Source organism: Brassica napus, chromosome C8 (assembly GCF_020379485.1).
Source record: "Brassica napus cultivar Da-Ae chromosome C8, Da-Ae, whole genome shotgun sequence".
In the NCBI taxonomy this organism is placed as follows: Eukaryota; Viridiplantae; Streptophyta; class Magnoliopsida; order Brassicales; family Brassicaceae; genus Brassica; species Brassica napus.
Window position 1 is genome coordinate 46958785 of NC_063451.1, and position 18108 is coordinate 46976892.

The window sequence follows — 18108 nt, forward strand, 5'->3', positions numbered from 1 at the left end:
TCTCGTACTGTGTGGTAAGAAAAGTGGCATGAACCTACAACGACTCTGTTTTCTTGAGCAACAAGAAAGAGAATGAAAATGAAAACAGAACCGTTCGGTTTTCATCAACGTAGTGTAAAACAATGTCTTCTAATTTAATTACAACAAGATTAACTGACAAGGAAAGTTATCTGGGCCCTATTAGAGGAAAGTTATTTGGGCCCTAATAGATAGCGGGCTCTGTATCTTCTACGTAAGTCGTAACCAAAAGAGATTGTAACACGGTGACAGTCATCGGTGCCGGCGAGACTTACTCGGTGGGAGGAATCTGAACCTACAAACTACAACACCCATCTCGCTTCGATGGATGGTTAAGGCTTGAGATCGAAAACCAAACCTTGCTTCGTGCCATTGTTTTTAACATTTGGGTATTCATTTAGCTTCGCGTTTTAGGCTTCACTCCAGCTCAATTCACATTCTGTTTGCATCGAATGTGTTTTGTCATTAGAACTTCAAAGGATGCAGTGAAGAAAAAGACTGATACTTTAATTACAATTAGTTTAATTTGCTTTTCTGGAGAAAGAATGATTTCAAACTCAAATCTCCTTCTCTGTCTTAAACTTCCATCTCTCACGAGTAACTACTGTAGTCTAAACCCTGAGAAAGCCTCTGCACTTTGTTTGTCAATGTCACTTATACATGAACCCTTGAATTCGTATGTTTCTCTTCCTTTTACCACTAACTTCCCTCTTTAAGTTTTGGGTCACTGCTGGATTGGGGTTTTTATTCATTAAAATTTAAAATTTTGTTGGCGACCTATTGTTTAGTATAGAGATGAAAGTGACATAGCTACTGTATTTGCGTCTACAATAGTCTTATTCTTGGAATCTTGCTATATTACAGAAAAAAATATGATGCAACCATATGCATAAAGTGACCCTACAAAGCAAGACTTTGACTCGCTTAAACAATTTCCACCAAATTACAAGGTGGAGGAGAGGAGTTAAGATGCTTCCTACCTTTTGCAAGTTTAGTTGCAAGTCGTCAAGATTAATTTGCATTTGTGAATCTGTCTATTGTGTATCAATTGCAAGATGGGTAGTTGTGTCTCTGTCCAGCTCCAAGCACCATGCGATCAAGTGCTGAACCATCTCGGTAGCTGCTTCTGCAGCAAACTTAAATATATCCAAAACCTCAGGAAGAATCTTGTGGATTTGGAGACAGCCATGGAAGATCTCAAGGCGGTGCGATCTGATCTGCTACGGAAAGTCCATGCAGCAGAAGAAGGAGGAGGTCTACAAAGGCTTCATCAAATCAAGGTATGGCTTGAGAGAGTCGAGTCTATTGAATCTAAATTCAATGGTCTATATAATAGTAGAGATGTTGAACTTAAGAGGTTGTGTTTTAATGGGGCTGGCCCCAAGAATTTAAGATTGAGCTATCTTTACGGAAAGAGGGTCTTCAAGATGTTGAATATGGTTAAAGACTTGAAATCTAAAGGGTTTTTTGAAGAGGTGGCTAGTCCTGCTGCTAGAGCTGTGGGAGAGGAAAGACCTTTAACCCCAACGGTCGTTGGTCAGGAAACAGTTCTTGAAAAGGCGTGGAACCACCTCATGGATGATGAAACTAAGATCATGGGTCTATACGGTATGGGTGGAGTAGGGAAAACAACTCTTCTCACACAGATCAACAATAAGTTTGTTGATATGTGTGACACACATGATGGGGTTGTTATAGTCATTTGGGTTGTGGTCTCTGGTGATCTACAAGTCCACAAGATACAACACAGGATTGGCAACAAGATAGGATACAAAGGTGTTGAATGGAAAAAGAAAAAGGAAAACCAAAAGGCACTAGACATATTCAATTTCTTAAGCAAGAAGAGATTCGTGTTGCTTTTGGATGACATATGGAAGAAAGTAGATTTAACCGAGATTGGTATCCCTAATCCAACAAGCCAAAACGGATGCAAGATAGTATTCACAACTCGCTCTCTAGGCGTATGTACAAGTATGGGTGTCCATGAACCAATGGAGGTACGATGTTTAAGCACAAACGATGCGTGGGACTTGTTCAAGAAGAAAGTTGGACAAAACACACTTGATATACATCCTGACATTCCCAAGATCGCAAGAAAAGTCGCTGGAGCATGCCGTGGCTTGCCTCTAGCGTTGAATGTAATCGGAGAGACAATGTCATGTAAGAAGACGACACAAGAATGGTACCATGCGGTTGATGTTTTGAAAACTTACGCTGCGGATTTTAGTGACGTGAAGGAGAAGATACTCCCCATTTTGAAGTACAGCTATGATAATCTTGAAGGTGAAAATGTCAAATCTTGCTTCCTGTATTGCTCTCTGTTTCCTGAAGATGCTTTGATAGACAAAGAGAGGGTTATAGATTATTGGATATGTGAAGGGTTCATTGATGGGGTTGAGAGTAAAGAAAGAGCAGTGAACCAAGGGTATGAGATACTAGGCACCCTTGTGTGCGCCTCTTTATTACAGGAAGGAGGGAAGTACGACAACAAGTCATACGTGAGAATGCATGATGTGGTTCGAGAGATGGCACTGTGGATAGCATCTGATCTTGAGAAGCATAAAGAAAGTTACATCGTACGAGCTGGTGTTGGGTTAAACGAAGTGCCAAAGGTCCAGAACTGGCAACTTGTGACAAGGATGTCACTGGTGAATAACAAGATCAAAGAGATACATGAGAGTCATCATGAGTGTCCTAACCTTACAACTCTTCTCCTTCAGAACAACAGATGTCTTGTAAGCATCTCCGGTGAATTCTTCAGGTCTATGCCAAGACTAGTTGTTTTGGATCTTTCGTGGAACGTCGAACTCAAAGCTTTGCCTGAGCAAATATCAGAGCTGGTTTCATTGCGTTATCTTGACTTGTCAGAGTCCAACATTGTGAGATTACCCGTTGGTTTACAGAAGCTGAAAAGGCTGATGCATCTGAATCTAGAGTCTATGCTGTGCCTTGAAGGTGTCTCAGGGATATCGAATCTGTCGAGTTTGAAGACGTTGAAGCTACTTAACTTCATAATGTGGCCAACCATGAGCTTACTAAAGGAGTTGGAACGCTTGGAACATTTAGAAGTTCTGACCGTAGAGATCACGTCAAGTTCAGTATTGAAACAACTCTTGTGCTCGCACAGGTTGGTGAGATGTCTTCAAAAGCTATCTATCAAGTACATAGAGGAAGAGTCAGTCAGAGTTTTGAGTCTGCCATCGATACAAGATCTCCGTGAAGTGTTTATAGGAGGGTGTGGGATCCGGGAGATAATGATAGAGAGGAACACAATGCTGACAAGTCCATGCTTACCTCACCTGTCCAAAGTTTTGATCGCTGGTTGCAATGGTCTCAAGGATTTGACGTGGCTTTTGTTCGCTCCTAACCTCACTCATCTAAGTGTTTGGAACTCAAGCCAGCTAGAAGAGATAATAAGCCAAGAGGAAGCTGCAGGGATTGATATTGTTCCTTTTAGGAAGCTAGAATATCTACATTTGTGGGATTTGCCTGAGCTGATGAGCATCTACTGGAGTCCTTTGCCGTTTCCTTATTTGAGTCTGATCAATGTACAAAACGATTGTCAAAAGCTGAGAAAGCTTCCGTTGGATTCTCAGAGTTGTGTTGCGGGTGAAGAGCTTGTCATAGAGTACGGAGATGAAGAATGGAAAGAAAAAGTTGAATGGGGGGATGAAGCTACGAGACTCCGTTTCTTACCTTCATGCAAGTTGGTTTTGTATGATGTTTGAGCAAGAGAAAGCTTCCAAATGTCTTGTATGTCACTCCTCCTCTCATTTTCATGTTGCCTTTGTTTCACTTTGTTCTTTTCCATTCTTCATCATTTGTATTGTTCTTCCCTTTCTTCTACCACACTGTGTGTCCTTAAGAGTTCACTGGATTTGTATCTGTTACCCTTTTATATTGCCTCCATGTTTTCTGAATTATCGTTTGAGATTAATGCCTAGAGTTGAATATATAGGCTGTTTTATCTTGGTTTTGTGAGGCCTTATTGCTTTCTCTTGGCAGCAGTGGGAGGTTGATTCTGGATCTTGATGCCATGTGATCAAGTGGTGAATCAAGTCTCTCAGTGTCTTTGCATCAATGGGAGTTACATTCACATCCTCTCCGAGAATCTAGCATCGCTGCAGAAGATGATGTGCAAAGAAGAGTTTACATGACGTTGCAAAAGGCTCTCTCAAGTCCAGGTATGGCTTATGAATGTCCTGACCACCGATAACGAATTCAATGATCTGCTTAGCACTAATAACGTTGAGTTTCAAAGGTTGTCTTTGAGGGTTGCCTTTTCCATGTCTAAAGACAATCTTTGTAACAGAGTGTCCAGAGAGAGTTGAGAAAGCTTCCATTGGATTCTCAAAGTGTCTACACAACCAGCTCGCTTCCAAGGATCATGAAGATAATGCTTAGCTACATCAGTGTACATATGTTCTCTGTTTTGAATAGTTTTCTTGGATTATAAAGAAATGTTTAAGCAACTCATATTTAATCAAGACGAGTTCACTGTCATTGAAATGAATGATGTCAGTAAACGTTCTATATAACAAGAGCTTGCAAAAAAATGATTACAATTTTATAACTGTTGCAAAATGTGGATATTAAAGAAAGAAGAAAAATGAATATGCAAAAACTGATATTTGATGTTTCCACCCTTCTGAGACTACTTCATCTGGACAATCCCGGCGCCAATAAGCTTTTGAATCTTGCTCTGAATCACTGGGTTCTTCATTTGCTTCTGTGCTGCACTCAGATTCTCCTCAAGATCAGACATCACCTGTTTAGAGAAAAGAAAGGTTTTACATTGTCAAAGAGGCATACAAATCTGATTCCTCAAACATAGTCAGTTCTATCACAACAGGATCACAATCTCTACAAGTTGAAAAGATGAAAGTCTGTTTTTCTTTACCTGTCTGATCACAGGATCTGTGAGGATGTTTCGGATCTCTGGGTCTTCCATCCCCTTTGCCTACAAAACACAAGTAAAAAAAAAAGGATATCCAAAGTTCACAGCCTGATTTTCTTTAACATATATACATAGAGAATCGTTAGAGTCTTAACCTGTCTCTCTTTCAATTCCTTAGGAGTAACACCACCACGGTTAGCTTTGTTAATTTCTTGTATACAGCTGCACAATATTTTAGAACCACATTAGGCAAGCAATAGATAAAGGTTTACATATACATGCATGTGTGTGTGTGTGTGTGTGTGTGTGTATACCTTGTAACACCATGGCGCAGTTCTTGATTATTAGGATCATGGTCAAGCCCTTCTACGTATGTTTTCATTGCGTTGTCATACTCCTTCAAGTAGAACTCAACTTCAGCTTTTCTGATGTATCCTCCAGAGAATTTCGGATCAAGCTCAATACATTTTTCCGCATCTTCTAGTCCATTCGGAAAAGCACCAAGCTTATTGTAACAAGCAGCTCTGTTGCTATACGCCTAACATTATTCAAAACAGTCAAAATATGAAATCAAACCGTAGAAACATATGAATGACAAAGTGGTTACTTACCTTTGGATCTTCTGGATTCCTTTTGATTGCTTCAGTGTACTGTTTTATCGCATCAGCATACTTCTTCTTCTCAAAGAACTCATCACCTGCATTTACAAAACACTCTTCATCAGTTTTTGTGGTTCTCTCACACAAGACAAGATTAGTTCACCTTTCTCACGCTCTTCATCACTGATCTTGGGATCAATATACTCCCTCCGCTCCCATACTTGCTTTGCTCTCTCAGCCTCCTTCATCTTATTAAACGCCTCAGCATTACTACAGTGCACTTTAAGAGCTCTTCGGTAAGCTTCGATGGCAGGTTCATAGTCTTTAGAGCATTTCGCCATCTTGACAAAAGCAGTCCCTTTCCTAGTTAAAACTCTAGCTATCATCTTGTGATCTGATCCAAGCTCTATACCCTTCTCAACCGCCTTGTCGCAATCCTCTATACACTCTTTGTACTGATTCAATCAAACCAAACCAAACCAAACCACATTGATTATTAATTATTACTATAAACCCTAACTAACAAAAGATTAATAATACCTTTTCCATTTGAAGATAAACAGCGGCACGGTTCGTGATGTATGCGATGTCTTCGTCATCCATCTCCATGGCTGTAGTGTAATGCTGAATCGCACTTTCGAAGTCGCCATTCTTGAACGCAGCGGTCCCTAACTTGTTCGCCGTTTTGGCTCTCTCCTTCATCTCTTGCTTCTTCTTTGCATCGGCTAATCCTGATCTCATCGCCTCGTTGCTGGGATCGATCTCGAGACCCTTGGTGTACGCCGCGGCGGCTTCTTGGAACTGGTTTAGCCCCCAGTGAGCGGCTCCGAGGCGGCTGTAGCCTTTGGCCCAGTCAGGTTTGAGTTCGACGGTCTTGATTGCGTCGGAGAGAGCGTCGGCGTAGTTGCGGAGAGAGGCGTAAGCGGCGGAGCGGTTGGAGAAGAGGATGTGGTTGGTTGGGGATAGAGCGATTGCGGAGGTGTAGTGGATTACGGCGGAGGTGAAGTCGTGGGAAGAGAAGGCGGCGTTTCCTAGAGCTTTGGCGGCGTCGTCCGCCATGGTTGAGAGAGTTTCTTGTTAGTTTGAGTTTTGGGAGAGAGAGAGAGAGAGAGAAGGACCGTTTGTATGCGAGGGAAGAGTTTGTTACGTGGTTGGTTACTTTTTATCCTCGTCGCGGGCTTTGAAACGACGTCGGTTTCGAAAGATCCGGTTATCTATCAGTTGACCCACGGTTTCTGCCCCGGTTTGATTATATAGTTCATTAGGATAACTTCCGTATCAAGTTAGCTTATTCTTTTGTGTGTTTTTTTTTGGATTTTTAACGTTAAAAAGCCTTCAACTAAGTTTGTTTTGGGTAAAAACCCACAAACTAAATATTTTTAAAAAAATTCATAAACTAATTTTATTTAATAAATTAAACTTTAACATGTCATAATTACCATTATTACCGATAAATTTTTAGTTTAGAGGTTTCTACATTAAATAAACATAATTGAAGATTTTACCATTAAAAATAAAATCAAAATAAAAATTTTATAATATTATTTAAAAATTAGTAACTTAAATTTTCAAAATTAGCATTTTTAATTTTTTTTTGTAAATATATGACTTTGACGTGTTTTTAATATCAACATTATATATGTATAAATTAAAAATGTAAAAACCTTGAAAATGTAATAAAATTACATCTTATCTAATAAAAAATGTAATAATAAATCTTTAGATAATTTTTAAAAATGTAAAAAACAAGAAAATTATCTAAAGATTTACCTGTAAAAAAATTACTAAAATATTAAAAATGTTAAAATAAGAAAATGTAATAAAAATTATATCTTATCTAATAAAAATATAATAATAAATATTTAGATAATTTTTATTCTATTTTCTGGGTTTTTACATTTTTAATTTATACATATATAATGTTGATGTTAAAAACACATCAAACACATATATTTACAAAAAAAAAATTAAAATGCTAATTTTGAAAATTTAAGTTAGATAATATTATAAAATTTTGATTTTATTTTATTTTTTTGATTTTTAATGGTAAAATCCCTCAACTATGTTTACTTAATGTAGAAACCCGTAAACTAAAGATTTACCGGTCATAATGGTAATTATGACATGTTAGTGTTTAATTCATTAAATAAAGTTAGTTTGGGGTTTTTTCGTTAAATACTTAGTTTGAAGGTTTTTACTCAAAACAAACTTAGTTGAGGGGGTTTAACGTTAAAAATTCTTTCTCTGATCTCGTAAAGACTTTAAACTAATTTATTTTAAATTGATATGGAATATATGTACCTAAATAGTTTACGAATCTAATTGCGAAGCAACAGAAGTTCTTGATTTTGTTATTGTTGAAATACGAATTCTTGAGATCTTATAATCATTTTATTGGCTGCACGAGTTCAATAAACCATGGTTAAACGTTCGGTTGAAGCTAGATAATGATATGCACAAAGGGGAACAGACTATATATACCAGATAAATTAGAGGGTTAGAGAGAGAGATATTAGAGAAGATACGTACGGTTTCAACTCTTCTGTATCATGCCCTTTAAGATGGCGGCATTGGATCAAGAGGCAGGTAATCACGCACCTTCACACGTTGGCAAAACCATCGGTCTTGTCTTGCTATTGAATTCCTTACCTTTTCTCTTTATCGCATGCATATTCTTTTATATCTTCTCTAAATCTCCCATCCGACTGGGATAGTAAAATTTCACCATTTTACTGCGATTTATTAGGACTTACTTTTTCAATTCACTTAACTTTGCGTCGGTGTATAATGTATATACATCATGTAGAAACTTATGTTGTTTTTTCTCTTAACATGAGTCTCCTTTAATTTGTGTTCTTTTCTTTTGCTTATGATGACTGCTATAATTCGTATTATTTGTCCCGAAGAAGACATATAAACCAAAATGCAATCATACCTCCCATTTGTATAACATCTCACATTTTTTTAAAGTATATAAAAGTATATGTAAATGGACAGATATAAATAAAATATAACTTGTAATTATTAGTCACACGGCTTGAGCTGCCGACTGTGAAATCATGAGGGCGGTGTTATATTTGTTTTTGCAAAATGGTTGACCGTTTTTCAAAAAAAAGAGAGAGGTTGACTGTTACAGTCACACATAATGACAAGTCAACCAAGCCTAGCCTTGAAAATTTGGGGATTGTAAACGATCTAATAAATATTTCAACAAAAAAACATTTTTATAAATTTAGAAGTTTATTTTTATATAACCTTTTTAAAAAAAAAAATTGAGAGTCATATTTTCAATACTTGACTGGCCTATACCCATGATCGGCCATGCAGTCAACTCATATAATAAATATATAGATGATAAAAAACAAACTATGATATATATTAATATATATATATATATATATATATATATCATATGGTTGCTGATGATGTTTTCCTACAAATCAAAACATCAATTCCAAATTATTAAAATTTCTGCTATCTACATCGTTTATTTTATATATTGCAATGAGCAGTGACATTACAATCGAAACTAATTAGGGCTCATTATTTGTTGAGTTCCTTGAGTAAGTATTGGTCGAACTGCAAATCATCAGTAATTTTCGTATTCAATGATTCATATGCCATGAAAATAAGTAATCGTTTGGTGTATAGTATAACTGTATAATGATTAAAGTTATGCATTTAGATTATTGTTTTAACCTTTCATTTAGATTATTGTTATGAATAATAATTAATGATATTGCTTTACTATTCCCTCTGTTTCGGTTATTTGTTGTTATATAGTAAAATTTTCATTTTAAAATAAGTTTAGAATTTCAATACAAATTTTATCAGCAATATTCTCCAATTTATTTTTTTTTATTTGTTGAAATGTGGCCAGGTGTATAGGTAATAATGTTTTTATTTTAAAAATATGTAAAATTAAATATTTTCTTAATCTACATACATAAACTTAAACGATAATTAAAATGAAACTGAGAAAGTGATTATTATAATTTAATGTGCTATTAACAAAAAAATAGAATTTAATGTGCACTTATTAATTACATTTACAAATAGTGGTTGGCCTAGAACTTATTTGCTGAGGCAGAGTATACTTTGAAACTAAAATTCTCATTTAATATCTGACAAAAATAATATGTAATTTCTATGTTTTATAATAAGTGTTATTTTAAGTTTTTTATTTTGTTTTAAGGTAAGTGTCATTCTACAATTCTAATGTAATTCTGCACATTAAATATATTTTTTATTTTTTTGAATAACCAATTATTTTTTTAAATCAATCTTATTTAATTAATCATACAATAAATAGGGATATACTAGTCAATTTATAAATTTTTTAATGTGAAAAATGTCAAAGTGACACTTATTTAGAAAGAGAGAGTAATACTAGTAGAGTAGTTCAAGAAAGCATTTTGAGGAATCTGATGAAATTTGATCTCTCGCACATATGCATGCTTTTATATCACATATATATGTATCAATTCTTTCGGAAATTTGGATCACTGGTAACACAATAATCATTACTATTGATAACCACATATGTCACAATGAATTATTGAAATTACTTAGTCCTCGTTTTGATATACCATGAGAGATTCAGCGTTGATGCAAGATTTGTTCCTTTTTTAATTTTTGATTCATATTTGATCTGTCTCAGTTCTAGTAGTAAATTAGCTGAATAACTATACCGATTTGGCATCTGGCTAGCGACAGCATAACTATTGGTAACCGTAAGATCTTTTTTTAGATCAAACGAAACATTAATTAAGTAGGATATTGGTAGAATCTTTCACATGCAAGACCATGATTAATCCGGAGTTGTTAAAGTGGGGTTCTTATCAGAAATTAAAAAACTGTTTCTTAACTTTTAACTAAAAAAGCTAAGAACCGGTTCTTAAAGTCCTTATTTAAGAACCGATTCTTAGCTTTTTTAGTTAAAAGTTAAGAAACCGTTTTTTAACTTCCGCTAAAAACATCATCCTAAGAACTCCGGGTTAATCATGCTTTAAGTGATTTCACATGTAATAAGTGTGTTCACATGGGACAAGAAACTGACAAAAGGAACAAACTTTCCCACGTGATTCAATTCTTAGGGCTTCTCGTAATGATTAGGGTTGTGGGACAAGTTGCGAAGAAATGTATCTCGTCGAATGGATATATACAACGTGTTCATGCGCAAACTCCCTCCAAACCCTAACACTAAAAGCCTTGGACTTGGACCGCTCAAATAGTTTCAGTTATACAATAACATGTAAAGAGTTCATTTATCAGACCTTATACTTACTTAATGTGTCATGGTAATCATTGTAGGTTATAAGATAATATAGTACTGGCAGGATGTTTTTGCAGGTAACTAGATTTTTAGATTTAATAAAAAAATTCTGCCACCTTGCCCATGCGTATATAGGATAGTGTAATTAGTTGTCTTGAAGGTTTCTTATACACTCAACTTTTTTTTTTTAATAAACTTACTTGAAATGTTTTTTTAGCGTGCTATCATGTCTATAAAATAAAAATACTAGTGCCAATAGATATTCATATAAATTGTTCTTCTAGAACCCAAAATTACAATAATAGCTTTATTATATATATTCAGAGTGGTAACTTGCAATTTCAGCAGGATCTATGTGAAAATATTATATTGGACATTCTGTGGGTTAATTGTAACGTATAAACTTGGATTCGATCATGGAAATTAGTATTTTAATCTTATTTTAATATTCAACTTATGGTAGGTAGCCCAATGAGAGCTCACCATTCACCTATCCAAACCTAAAGTTATATTAGTATATACATTAACTGACCTCAGAAGAAAATAAATTGATGAAATTAAGTTCATTATTTTATGCATTAGTACCGACCATTATATTCTAGTAATCAACCAGTGAACGCGAGACACCTTCTTACTAAAAGTTCACAGAACACACACATTTTTAGTATGTAGAGTGAAAGTGTGGAATTACTTAATATAATTTTATTTCAATATCAAATAGCTAATGGACAAGAGGCGAAGCAGGACCAAAAATAACACTTTTGGATCACGGTCTTTACTTATGCTTCACTTCTATGCTTCGTTTCAACAACACACAAAAGCAAAAAAAAAAAAAAAAGGTATGCACATAAACAAATCTTTCCATTTTCCTTTCTGTTACTTTATTTTGTAATTCTTTATTGCAGTTTTATTAACTTAGACACCAAATCTTTTCCCCGAAGTCCCTAACATCAGCCGCATAACCATCCGATATTTGATAAGCTCACCTAAACACAAAATCTACCTATATTCTAAATAGAACTTACCCAATATGTATTTTAAAAATATATCATGTTAGTTGGTTACTTCATTAGTTAAATACTTCAATGATTACACGATGTTGATACAGTTAACAGGGGAAACCATTTTTCATTGTAATTATATTTTCTTAGTTGAATAAAATGTTGGAATGTATATTTATTACAATACTAGAAGAGAATATGTGCGGAGGTTTTTTTTTTCTCGGTCGTTGAAACTCGGGAGACATTTTTACATATGTCCGTTCCATAATGCGATTTGAATTAAAGAGAATCAAACTTATACAAAGGAAAGACATCTAATATCCACGGATAAATGTTAGACATTCTAGAAGGAAAGTATGCAAGAAAAACATGTCTACGAAATTCATAAGTCGCACATTTTTGTAAGGGGTTTTTGGCATCGTGGTTGGAAATTAAAGTATAACGATATGTTGTGTTCAATTCATACATCGATCGTAAAGTGTGGAGTATACATATATAAGAACTATCTAGGCTCTAAAAATATGAGAATATTACATATATTTATAGTTGTTTAGCTGAAGCAAGTACCGGTAATTCCATGTCAAATGACTTATAAAACATGGTTAATTACATACTCTACGAATTCTATGTTAACTCAAACTAGCAAAATTCATTTGTGTTATACTCTTTGTGTTAAGATTTTCAAGAGTGTTCATGCTTATTAAGTATTTAATAAATATTTATAATTTTTTTTTTTTTTATTATACAATTTCCAATAACTTTTTACCAATAAAATTTAATCAATTCAAATATTCTCATTTAATGTTTTTCAAAAGTATAAAAAAAAGTATCTTAACAATATAGAAAATATATCTTTGTGGAATAAGAAAAAAGTCTAAAAAATTTTACTTTCGGAAAACGGAGGTAAGGTAGTACGAAACACACATGTTTATATTGTGTAATTGTTAATTTGACAAGGTAAAACAAAATTAATGAGGGTTTAAGAGAACGGAAAACGGGATGGGATCCACGTGAGGTGTTAAATGAGCGGGCCGTCCAATGGTTGCCCATGTCCATATACAAACGGGCTTAATATGGACAAACCCATTTTTCCCATTGGTTTTTATTGGACAAAATGTGGAAGACCATTAAGAAAATGGTCTTTGTTGGTTTTGGGCTTTATGGACGTGGACTGTCCAATGGTCACAAAACCAAGGATTTCTAAAATTTAAGGTTTTCCGCTAAAATCGTAAAATCGATTTTTTCGCTTAAATTTTGATATCAAATTTTCCCGCCAGAACCAGAAAATCGAGTTTTTCCGTCAGAACCGCAAAATTGAGTTTTTCTTCAAAACGCAAAATCGAATTTTCCCGCCAAAACCGGAAAATCGAATTTTTTCGCCAAAACCGAAAAATCGAGTTTTCCTGCCAAAACCGCAAAATCGATTTTTCTCGCCAAAACCGAAATTGTTGTAGTTATGAACTTATGTATTATTGTACTTATGAATTTATGGATGAATTTTAATTTTATGAACTTGTATATGTAATTGTAGACTTATAAATTAAAATTTTTCTTATATGGTCATTATGGACCCCATGGCAAAACCGAAAATCGAGTTTCTCTGCCAAAATCAGAAAATCTAGTTTTCCGCCAAAACCGCAAAAATGAGTTTTCCACCAAACTGCAAAATCGAGTTTTCCCGTCAAAACTGCAAAATTAAGTTTTTCCGCCAAAACCGCAAAATCGATTTTTCCCGTCAAAACTGCAAAATTAAGTTTTTCCGCCAAAACCGCAAAATCGATTTTCCCGCCAAGACCAGAATTGTTGTACTTATGAACTTATGTATTGTTGTACTTTTAAATTTATGGATGAATTTTAATTTTATGAACTTGTGTATATAATTGTAGGCATATAAATTAAATGTTAAAATTTCTTATATGGTCATTATGGATCTCATGGCAGTCCATGAAAATATGGGTGTTAGTGGGTATGGTCCTTAATGGATATGGTTCTTAATGGACATGGTCACTCTCTGTCCGCAAACAATAAATGGACAAATGGACATGGGCTCGCCAAGTTTACAGCTCTACACGTGACCAACGCGCCTGCAACAGCAAATCGTGACACTAATGATAGAGGACTCACTCACGCCGGACCAGCAGCCGCCACGTCAGCACATCATTCCGTTTTGTGGGTCCCGCGTTCCACTTAAACCTGCTGTGTTTAATTTAATTTTGTATGGTCAGTCATTGAGTTGCAGTTTTACCAAGGATCCGCTTCGGGTCTAACCCGAGATCAACTAAGCTGACTAGTTTTACAGAATTATCTTAAAACAAATTGCACAATACAAACTCTATAAGACAATTCGTTTTTTTTTTCAATATTCTCTCCTTCTTTCTTAATAAAAATAATAAGAGATGAAAGTCTTTTAACTATTGTTAAAAGATTTTCTGTTTTTATGGGATACAAATGCATGTTGTAAAAAGAATAAAGGATATAATTGCACATCCTTTCTCCCGTTTTGGGTTCAACGTCGAGAAGTCGTGTATTCTATTATTAATAAATGTGCCTATGTCACTTTCCTTTTGAGTGTTATGTAATCCCCAAGATAGAAATCAAATTGATCACCTTTCATTATAAAAATAAATAATATCGTCTGATACATAGTCATATTACAACGCGTTTTTCTTTTTCCAGTTGAAAAATAAATACTATGAGAAATTGTATCATGAAATAGAAGACTTGATATTCCATCGATTATAAAGCCATGGTGGTTCTATCATTGTCATTTAGGTGTTATGATCTGAATTCAGTTATAAGAATATGTGTTATTTGTAAGAAATGTAACTCTACCAAAAATATGTGTTACATTTATGTTACACTAAAATTTAACCATGTGAATGTAATTTCAGGGTCATCAAGACTAGAGTTTCTCATTGAATGCATCCTATCTTGATCAATATTTACGTAATATATATATACACATAATCAATGATTTGGCGTATTTGTTGTATACACAAACTTATTAAAACTGGATTGAAAAATGAGTAATCAAGGGTCAAATTTTTGTTTAAAAAAGTTTCAACTTAAGACGGTCGATAATTCTTTAGGCTCATAGTCGATAATTGGTTTAAAATCAACATCTAGCCAAGCAGTTGAATAAAAACGGAAGTGTGTTATGTGTTTTGTGTGCCGCAAGGTTCGATAATTACAGTACCTATCGAAAAGAAAGATATCTGAAAATTTTCTGAATGTATAGATTTTTCGACGAAGATCTTTTTCGTAAACCTATACCATCGAACTAGCAATATCTTTTGATTCATAACTATTTGAGTTGCTTTTATTTAGGATTTAAAACTAAACATTCGTTTGGACATAAAAGAAGTCCAAACTATAAAGCGAAGAAAATAAGCTGATAATGTGAGGACAAACAAAAAAGAACCTTAATATTGATGATAAAGCATACACATCAAGAGCTGGTGGGTGGTAATTGATGTTGCCACCTCCCTATCTCTCTCTAAATCTTACTTTACGCCCTTATCCTCCTCTCTCTTCTCCCCCCCGAAGCTTTTGCAACAAATAAAGTATCCTCTCTCTTTCTCTCTCTAGATGCAAGAGGACTCAGAGAGAGAAAGTATGATTGATGGGGAAAGAGAGAAAGAAGGTAAAATACAATAGATTATTATTGGGACACGGTTGTCATGTTTTGTTATGTGTCTTGTGTGCGCTCTTCTTCTTTTCTTCATCCATTGATCTTCTTTATTTAACCCTACTCTCTTCTCCTTTTCCCATTCTTTCTATCATTTCTTTTCTCTCTCTCGGGATCTGATATCTCTTTTCAGTAACCTATTTCCGAGGAGCACTGTCAAATCCTGTCCACTCTTCTTTCAGTAATACTTCTCTCTTTGTGCTGGAGTGTTCCAACTTATGATGAGAAGGGCATAAAATAACTAAAATTATAAAGTTTTGTTAGAAGGTTTTCAAAAGTATCCAGCTGAATCATCTTGAATCTAGAGTTTCTTCAGGTAAAACCCTAACTTTCTGTCTACTTTAAATTCAATCTCCGATCCTCACCTTCACAAATAATTTTGGGAGTTTTTGTTCTTGTTTTGATATAAGTTTTTTTCTTTTGAATTCTTAATCATCATAATCATCATCATCATCTTCATCAATCACCTTGACTACCATCATCTTATCATCTCATCATACTCAATGTTTGCTGATGTTACAAGCAAAGCAAAATAGCAGCTAAATCTAAAATATTAATTTAAATAAATTTAACAACTAACCAGTTTTCTTTTTTTTTTGTGTGTGTGAAAAAAACCATCATCATCTGAACTTGTTTGGTTTATATATACTTACATGTGATAAAATATCCACGCTGGTGTTATTCAGATGTAGCAATATAATTAAGCAGGAATTTACTTTAAGTAATCCATCTAGTACATATAAATTTGGAATGCATGCATCTACTTATCTCAGCTTAACTATTATCATATGGTAATTGGGAATTCTTCGGCTAATATGTTACTGCTTTTAGTTTTTAATAAAAATTCAATTCTCTATACCATGAATCTAAATAAAAATGATTTAAATCGTTCTCGAAGAAAGATAGTTTACCATGTGAATGGTCTTCATGTATTATTTGATGTAACAAAACTATTTCTTGTAATAAATAAATGTGTGACGGTAGTTCTGTCAGTTATGAATGTAGAATTTCTTCTCTTGTAGTCTAAGCATAGACGGTACTGAAGACGCAAAATCATAATCAAAATCATATTATATCTTATTTTCGTAACTACATTATTTTGTTTTCATTTTTTTTTTGGTAATTATTAATTTTCTTATAAGCAGATTACTGATCGATCAAGAAGACAAAAAGATGAATTCGTTTTCCCACGTCCCTCCGGGTTTTAGATTTCACCCAACGGACGAAGAACTTGTAGACTACTACCTGAGAAAAAAAGTTGCATCGAAGAGAATAGAAATTGATTTCATAAAAGACATTGATCTTTACAAGATTGAACCGTGGGATCTTCTAGGTTTGCCAAATCACATTATCTTTTGTAATTTCCTAGTAAAATTTTTTAAACTGATATCATTCCTTGAAAAATAGAGTTGTGCAAAATTGGACATGAAGAGCAAAGTGATTGGTACTTCTTTAGCCATAAAGACAAGAAGTATCCCACAGGGACTCGAACCAATAGAGCAACCAAAGCAGGATTTTGGAAAGCCACAGGAAGAGACAAGGCTATATACTTGAGGCATAGTCTTATTGGTATGAGGAAAACACTTGTGTTCTACATGGGGAGAGCCCCAAATGGACAAAAATCCGACTGGATCATGCACGAATACCGCTTAGAAACCGATGAAAATGGAGCTCCTCAGGTATGAATCAACCCTAAACCATAACTTCTCTTTGCAATTTATGTGAATATTATGTTAAACAATCTCAATCTATGATCTCCTAAACCCATTTGAGCTAATTCCACTATTTTGGTTGTAGGAAGAAGGATGGGTTGTGTGTAGGGTTTTCAAGAAGAGGTTGCCCGCAGTTATTAGACGAATGGGAGATTATGACTCATCGCCTTCACATTGGTATGACGAGCAGCTCTCTTTTATGGCCTCTGAGCTCGAGACAAACGGTCTAAGGCGGCTTGTCCCCAATCCTCATCAGCAGCACCAACAGCATTTGGCATATGGCCTCAATGCATCTGCTTACACCCTCACCAGCCCTAACTTGCAATGCAAGCAAGAGCTAGAACTACAATACAGCCACTTGGTACAACATCACCATATTCTTCTTGAATCTCCTTTATCATTCCTCCAGCTTCCTCAGCTTGAAAGCTCTAAGATCCCAACTAGATAATATTAATTGCAACTCTCTTTCTTACGGAACAAGCAACAACGATAATAACTCAACTCATGTTGCTAACTTGCAGCAGTCAAATCAGGTGCATGAGGAACAAATGAATCAAGGGAATAAGAGTTTCAGCTCTCTATACATGAATAGTGGAAACGGGCAAACGATGGACCAGGTCACGGACTGGAGATCCCTCGATAAATTTGTTGCGTCTCAGCTAAGCAACGAGGAGGCCACCACAGCTTCTGCTTCTCTACAGAACAATGCCAAAGATACAAGCAACGTGGAGTACCAAATTGATGAAGAAAAAGATCAAAAAAGGGGTTCAGACATGGGAGAAGAATATGCTGCTTCGACTTCTTCGAGTTGTCAGATTGATCTATGGAAGTGAGCACATAGAGAACCATATCATATAAATGCATATATACTTATATCGATATACGTAAACACGAAGACTAATCAAGTGTAGATGATGA

At 34.9% G+C, this 18108-nt stretch overlaps 3 protein-coding genes across 3 annotated transcripts; 2 read left to right on the plus strand and 1 right to left on the minus strand.

Moving 5' to 3' along the window:
• Positions 1 to 386: 386 nt before the first annotated feature.
• Positions 387 to 4553, plus strand: LOC106412468 (probable disease resistance protein At1g12290). The gene is made up of 2 exons (XM_048765340.1): positions 387 to 4202; positions 4331 to 4553. Exon 1 carries the CDS (start codon positions 1074 to 1076, stop codon positions 3744 to 3746), a length of 2673 nt encoding a protein of 890 aa, XP_048621297.1. The 5' UTR covers positions 387 to 1073; the 3' UTR covers positions 3747 to 4202; positions 4331 to 4553.
• On the minus strand, positions 4483 to 6758 carry LOC106414507 (hsp70-Hsp90 organizing protein 1). Its single transcript, XM_013855152.3, has 7 exons — positions 6055 to 6758; positions 5678 to 5969; positions 5527 to 5612; positions 5230 to 5453; positions 5071 to 5137; positions 4919 to 4978; positions 4483 to 4786 (listed from the first exon to the last, which is right to left on the minus strand). The coding sequence occupies exons 1-7, from the start codon at positions 6571 to 6573 to the stop codon at positions 4673 to 4675; spliced, it is 1362 nt and encodes a 453-aa protein (XP_013710606.2). The 5' UTR covers positions 6574 to 6758; the 3' UTR covers positions 4483 to 4672.
• An 8590-nt stretch (positions 6759 to 15348) lies between these two features.
• On the plus strand, positions 15349 to 18079 carry LOC106414968 (NAC domain-containing protein 7). Its single transcript, XM_022708010.2, has 5 exons — positions 15349 to 15794; positions 16624 to 16811; positions 16886 to 17157; positions 17276 to 17551; positions 17712 to 18079. Exons 2-5 carry the CDS (start codon positions 16652 to 16654, stop codon positions 18021 to 18023), a joined length of 1020 nt encoding a protein of 339 aa, XP_022563731.2. The 5' UTR covers positions 15349 to 15794; positions 16624 to 16651; the 3' UTR covers positions 18024 to 18079.
• Positions 18080 to 18108: the final 29 nt, after the last annotated feature.

Excerpts from the sequence above, each read along its gene's own strand:
- LOC106412468 (XM_048765340.1), top strand. The coding sequence starts at position 1,074 with ATGGGTAGTTGTGTCTCTGTCCAGCTCCAAGCACCATGCGATCAAGTG.
- LOC106414507 (XM_013855152.3), bottom strand. The coding sequence starts at position 6,573 with ATGGCGGACGACGCCGCCAAAGCTCTAGGAAACGCCGCCTTCTCTTCC. Across the intron at positions 5,138-5,229 it reads CTGCGCCATGGTGTTACAAG|CTGTATACAAGAAATTAACA; the intron begins GTATACACACAC and ends AATATTGTGCAG. Across the intron at positions 4,787-4,918 it reads CAGATCCTGTGATCAGACAG|GTGATGTCTGATCTTGAGGA; the intron begins GTAAAGAAAAAC and ends TTCTCTAAACAG.
- LOC106414968 (XM_022708010.2), top strand. The coding sequence starts at position 16,652 with ATGAATTCGTTTTCCCACGTCCCTCCGGGTTTTAGATTTCACCCAACG. Across the intron at positions 16,812-16,885 it reads TGAACCGTGGGATCTTCTAG|AGTTGTGCAAAATTGGACAT; the intron begins GTTTGCCAAATC and ends CTTGAAAAATAG. Across the intron at positions 17,552-17,711 it reads AACTACAATACAGCCACTTG|CAGTCAAATCAGGTGCATGA; the intron begins GTACAACATCAC and ends GCTAACTTGCAG.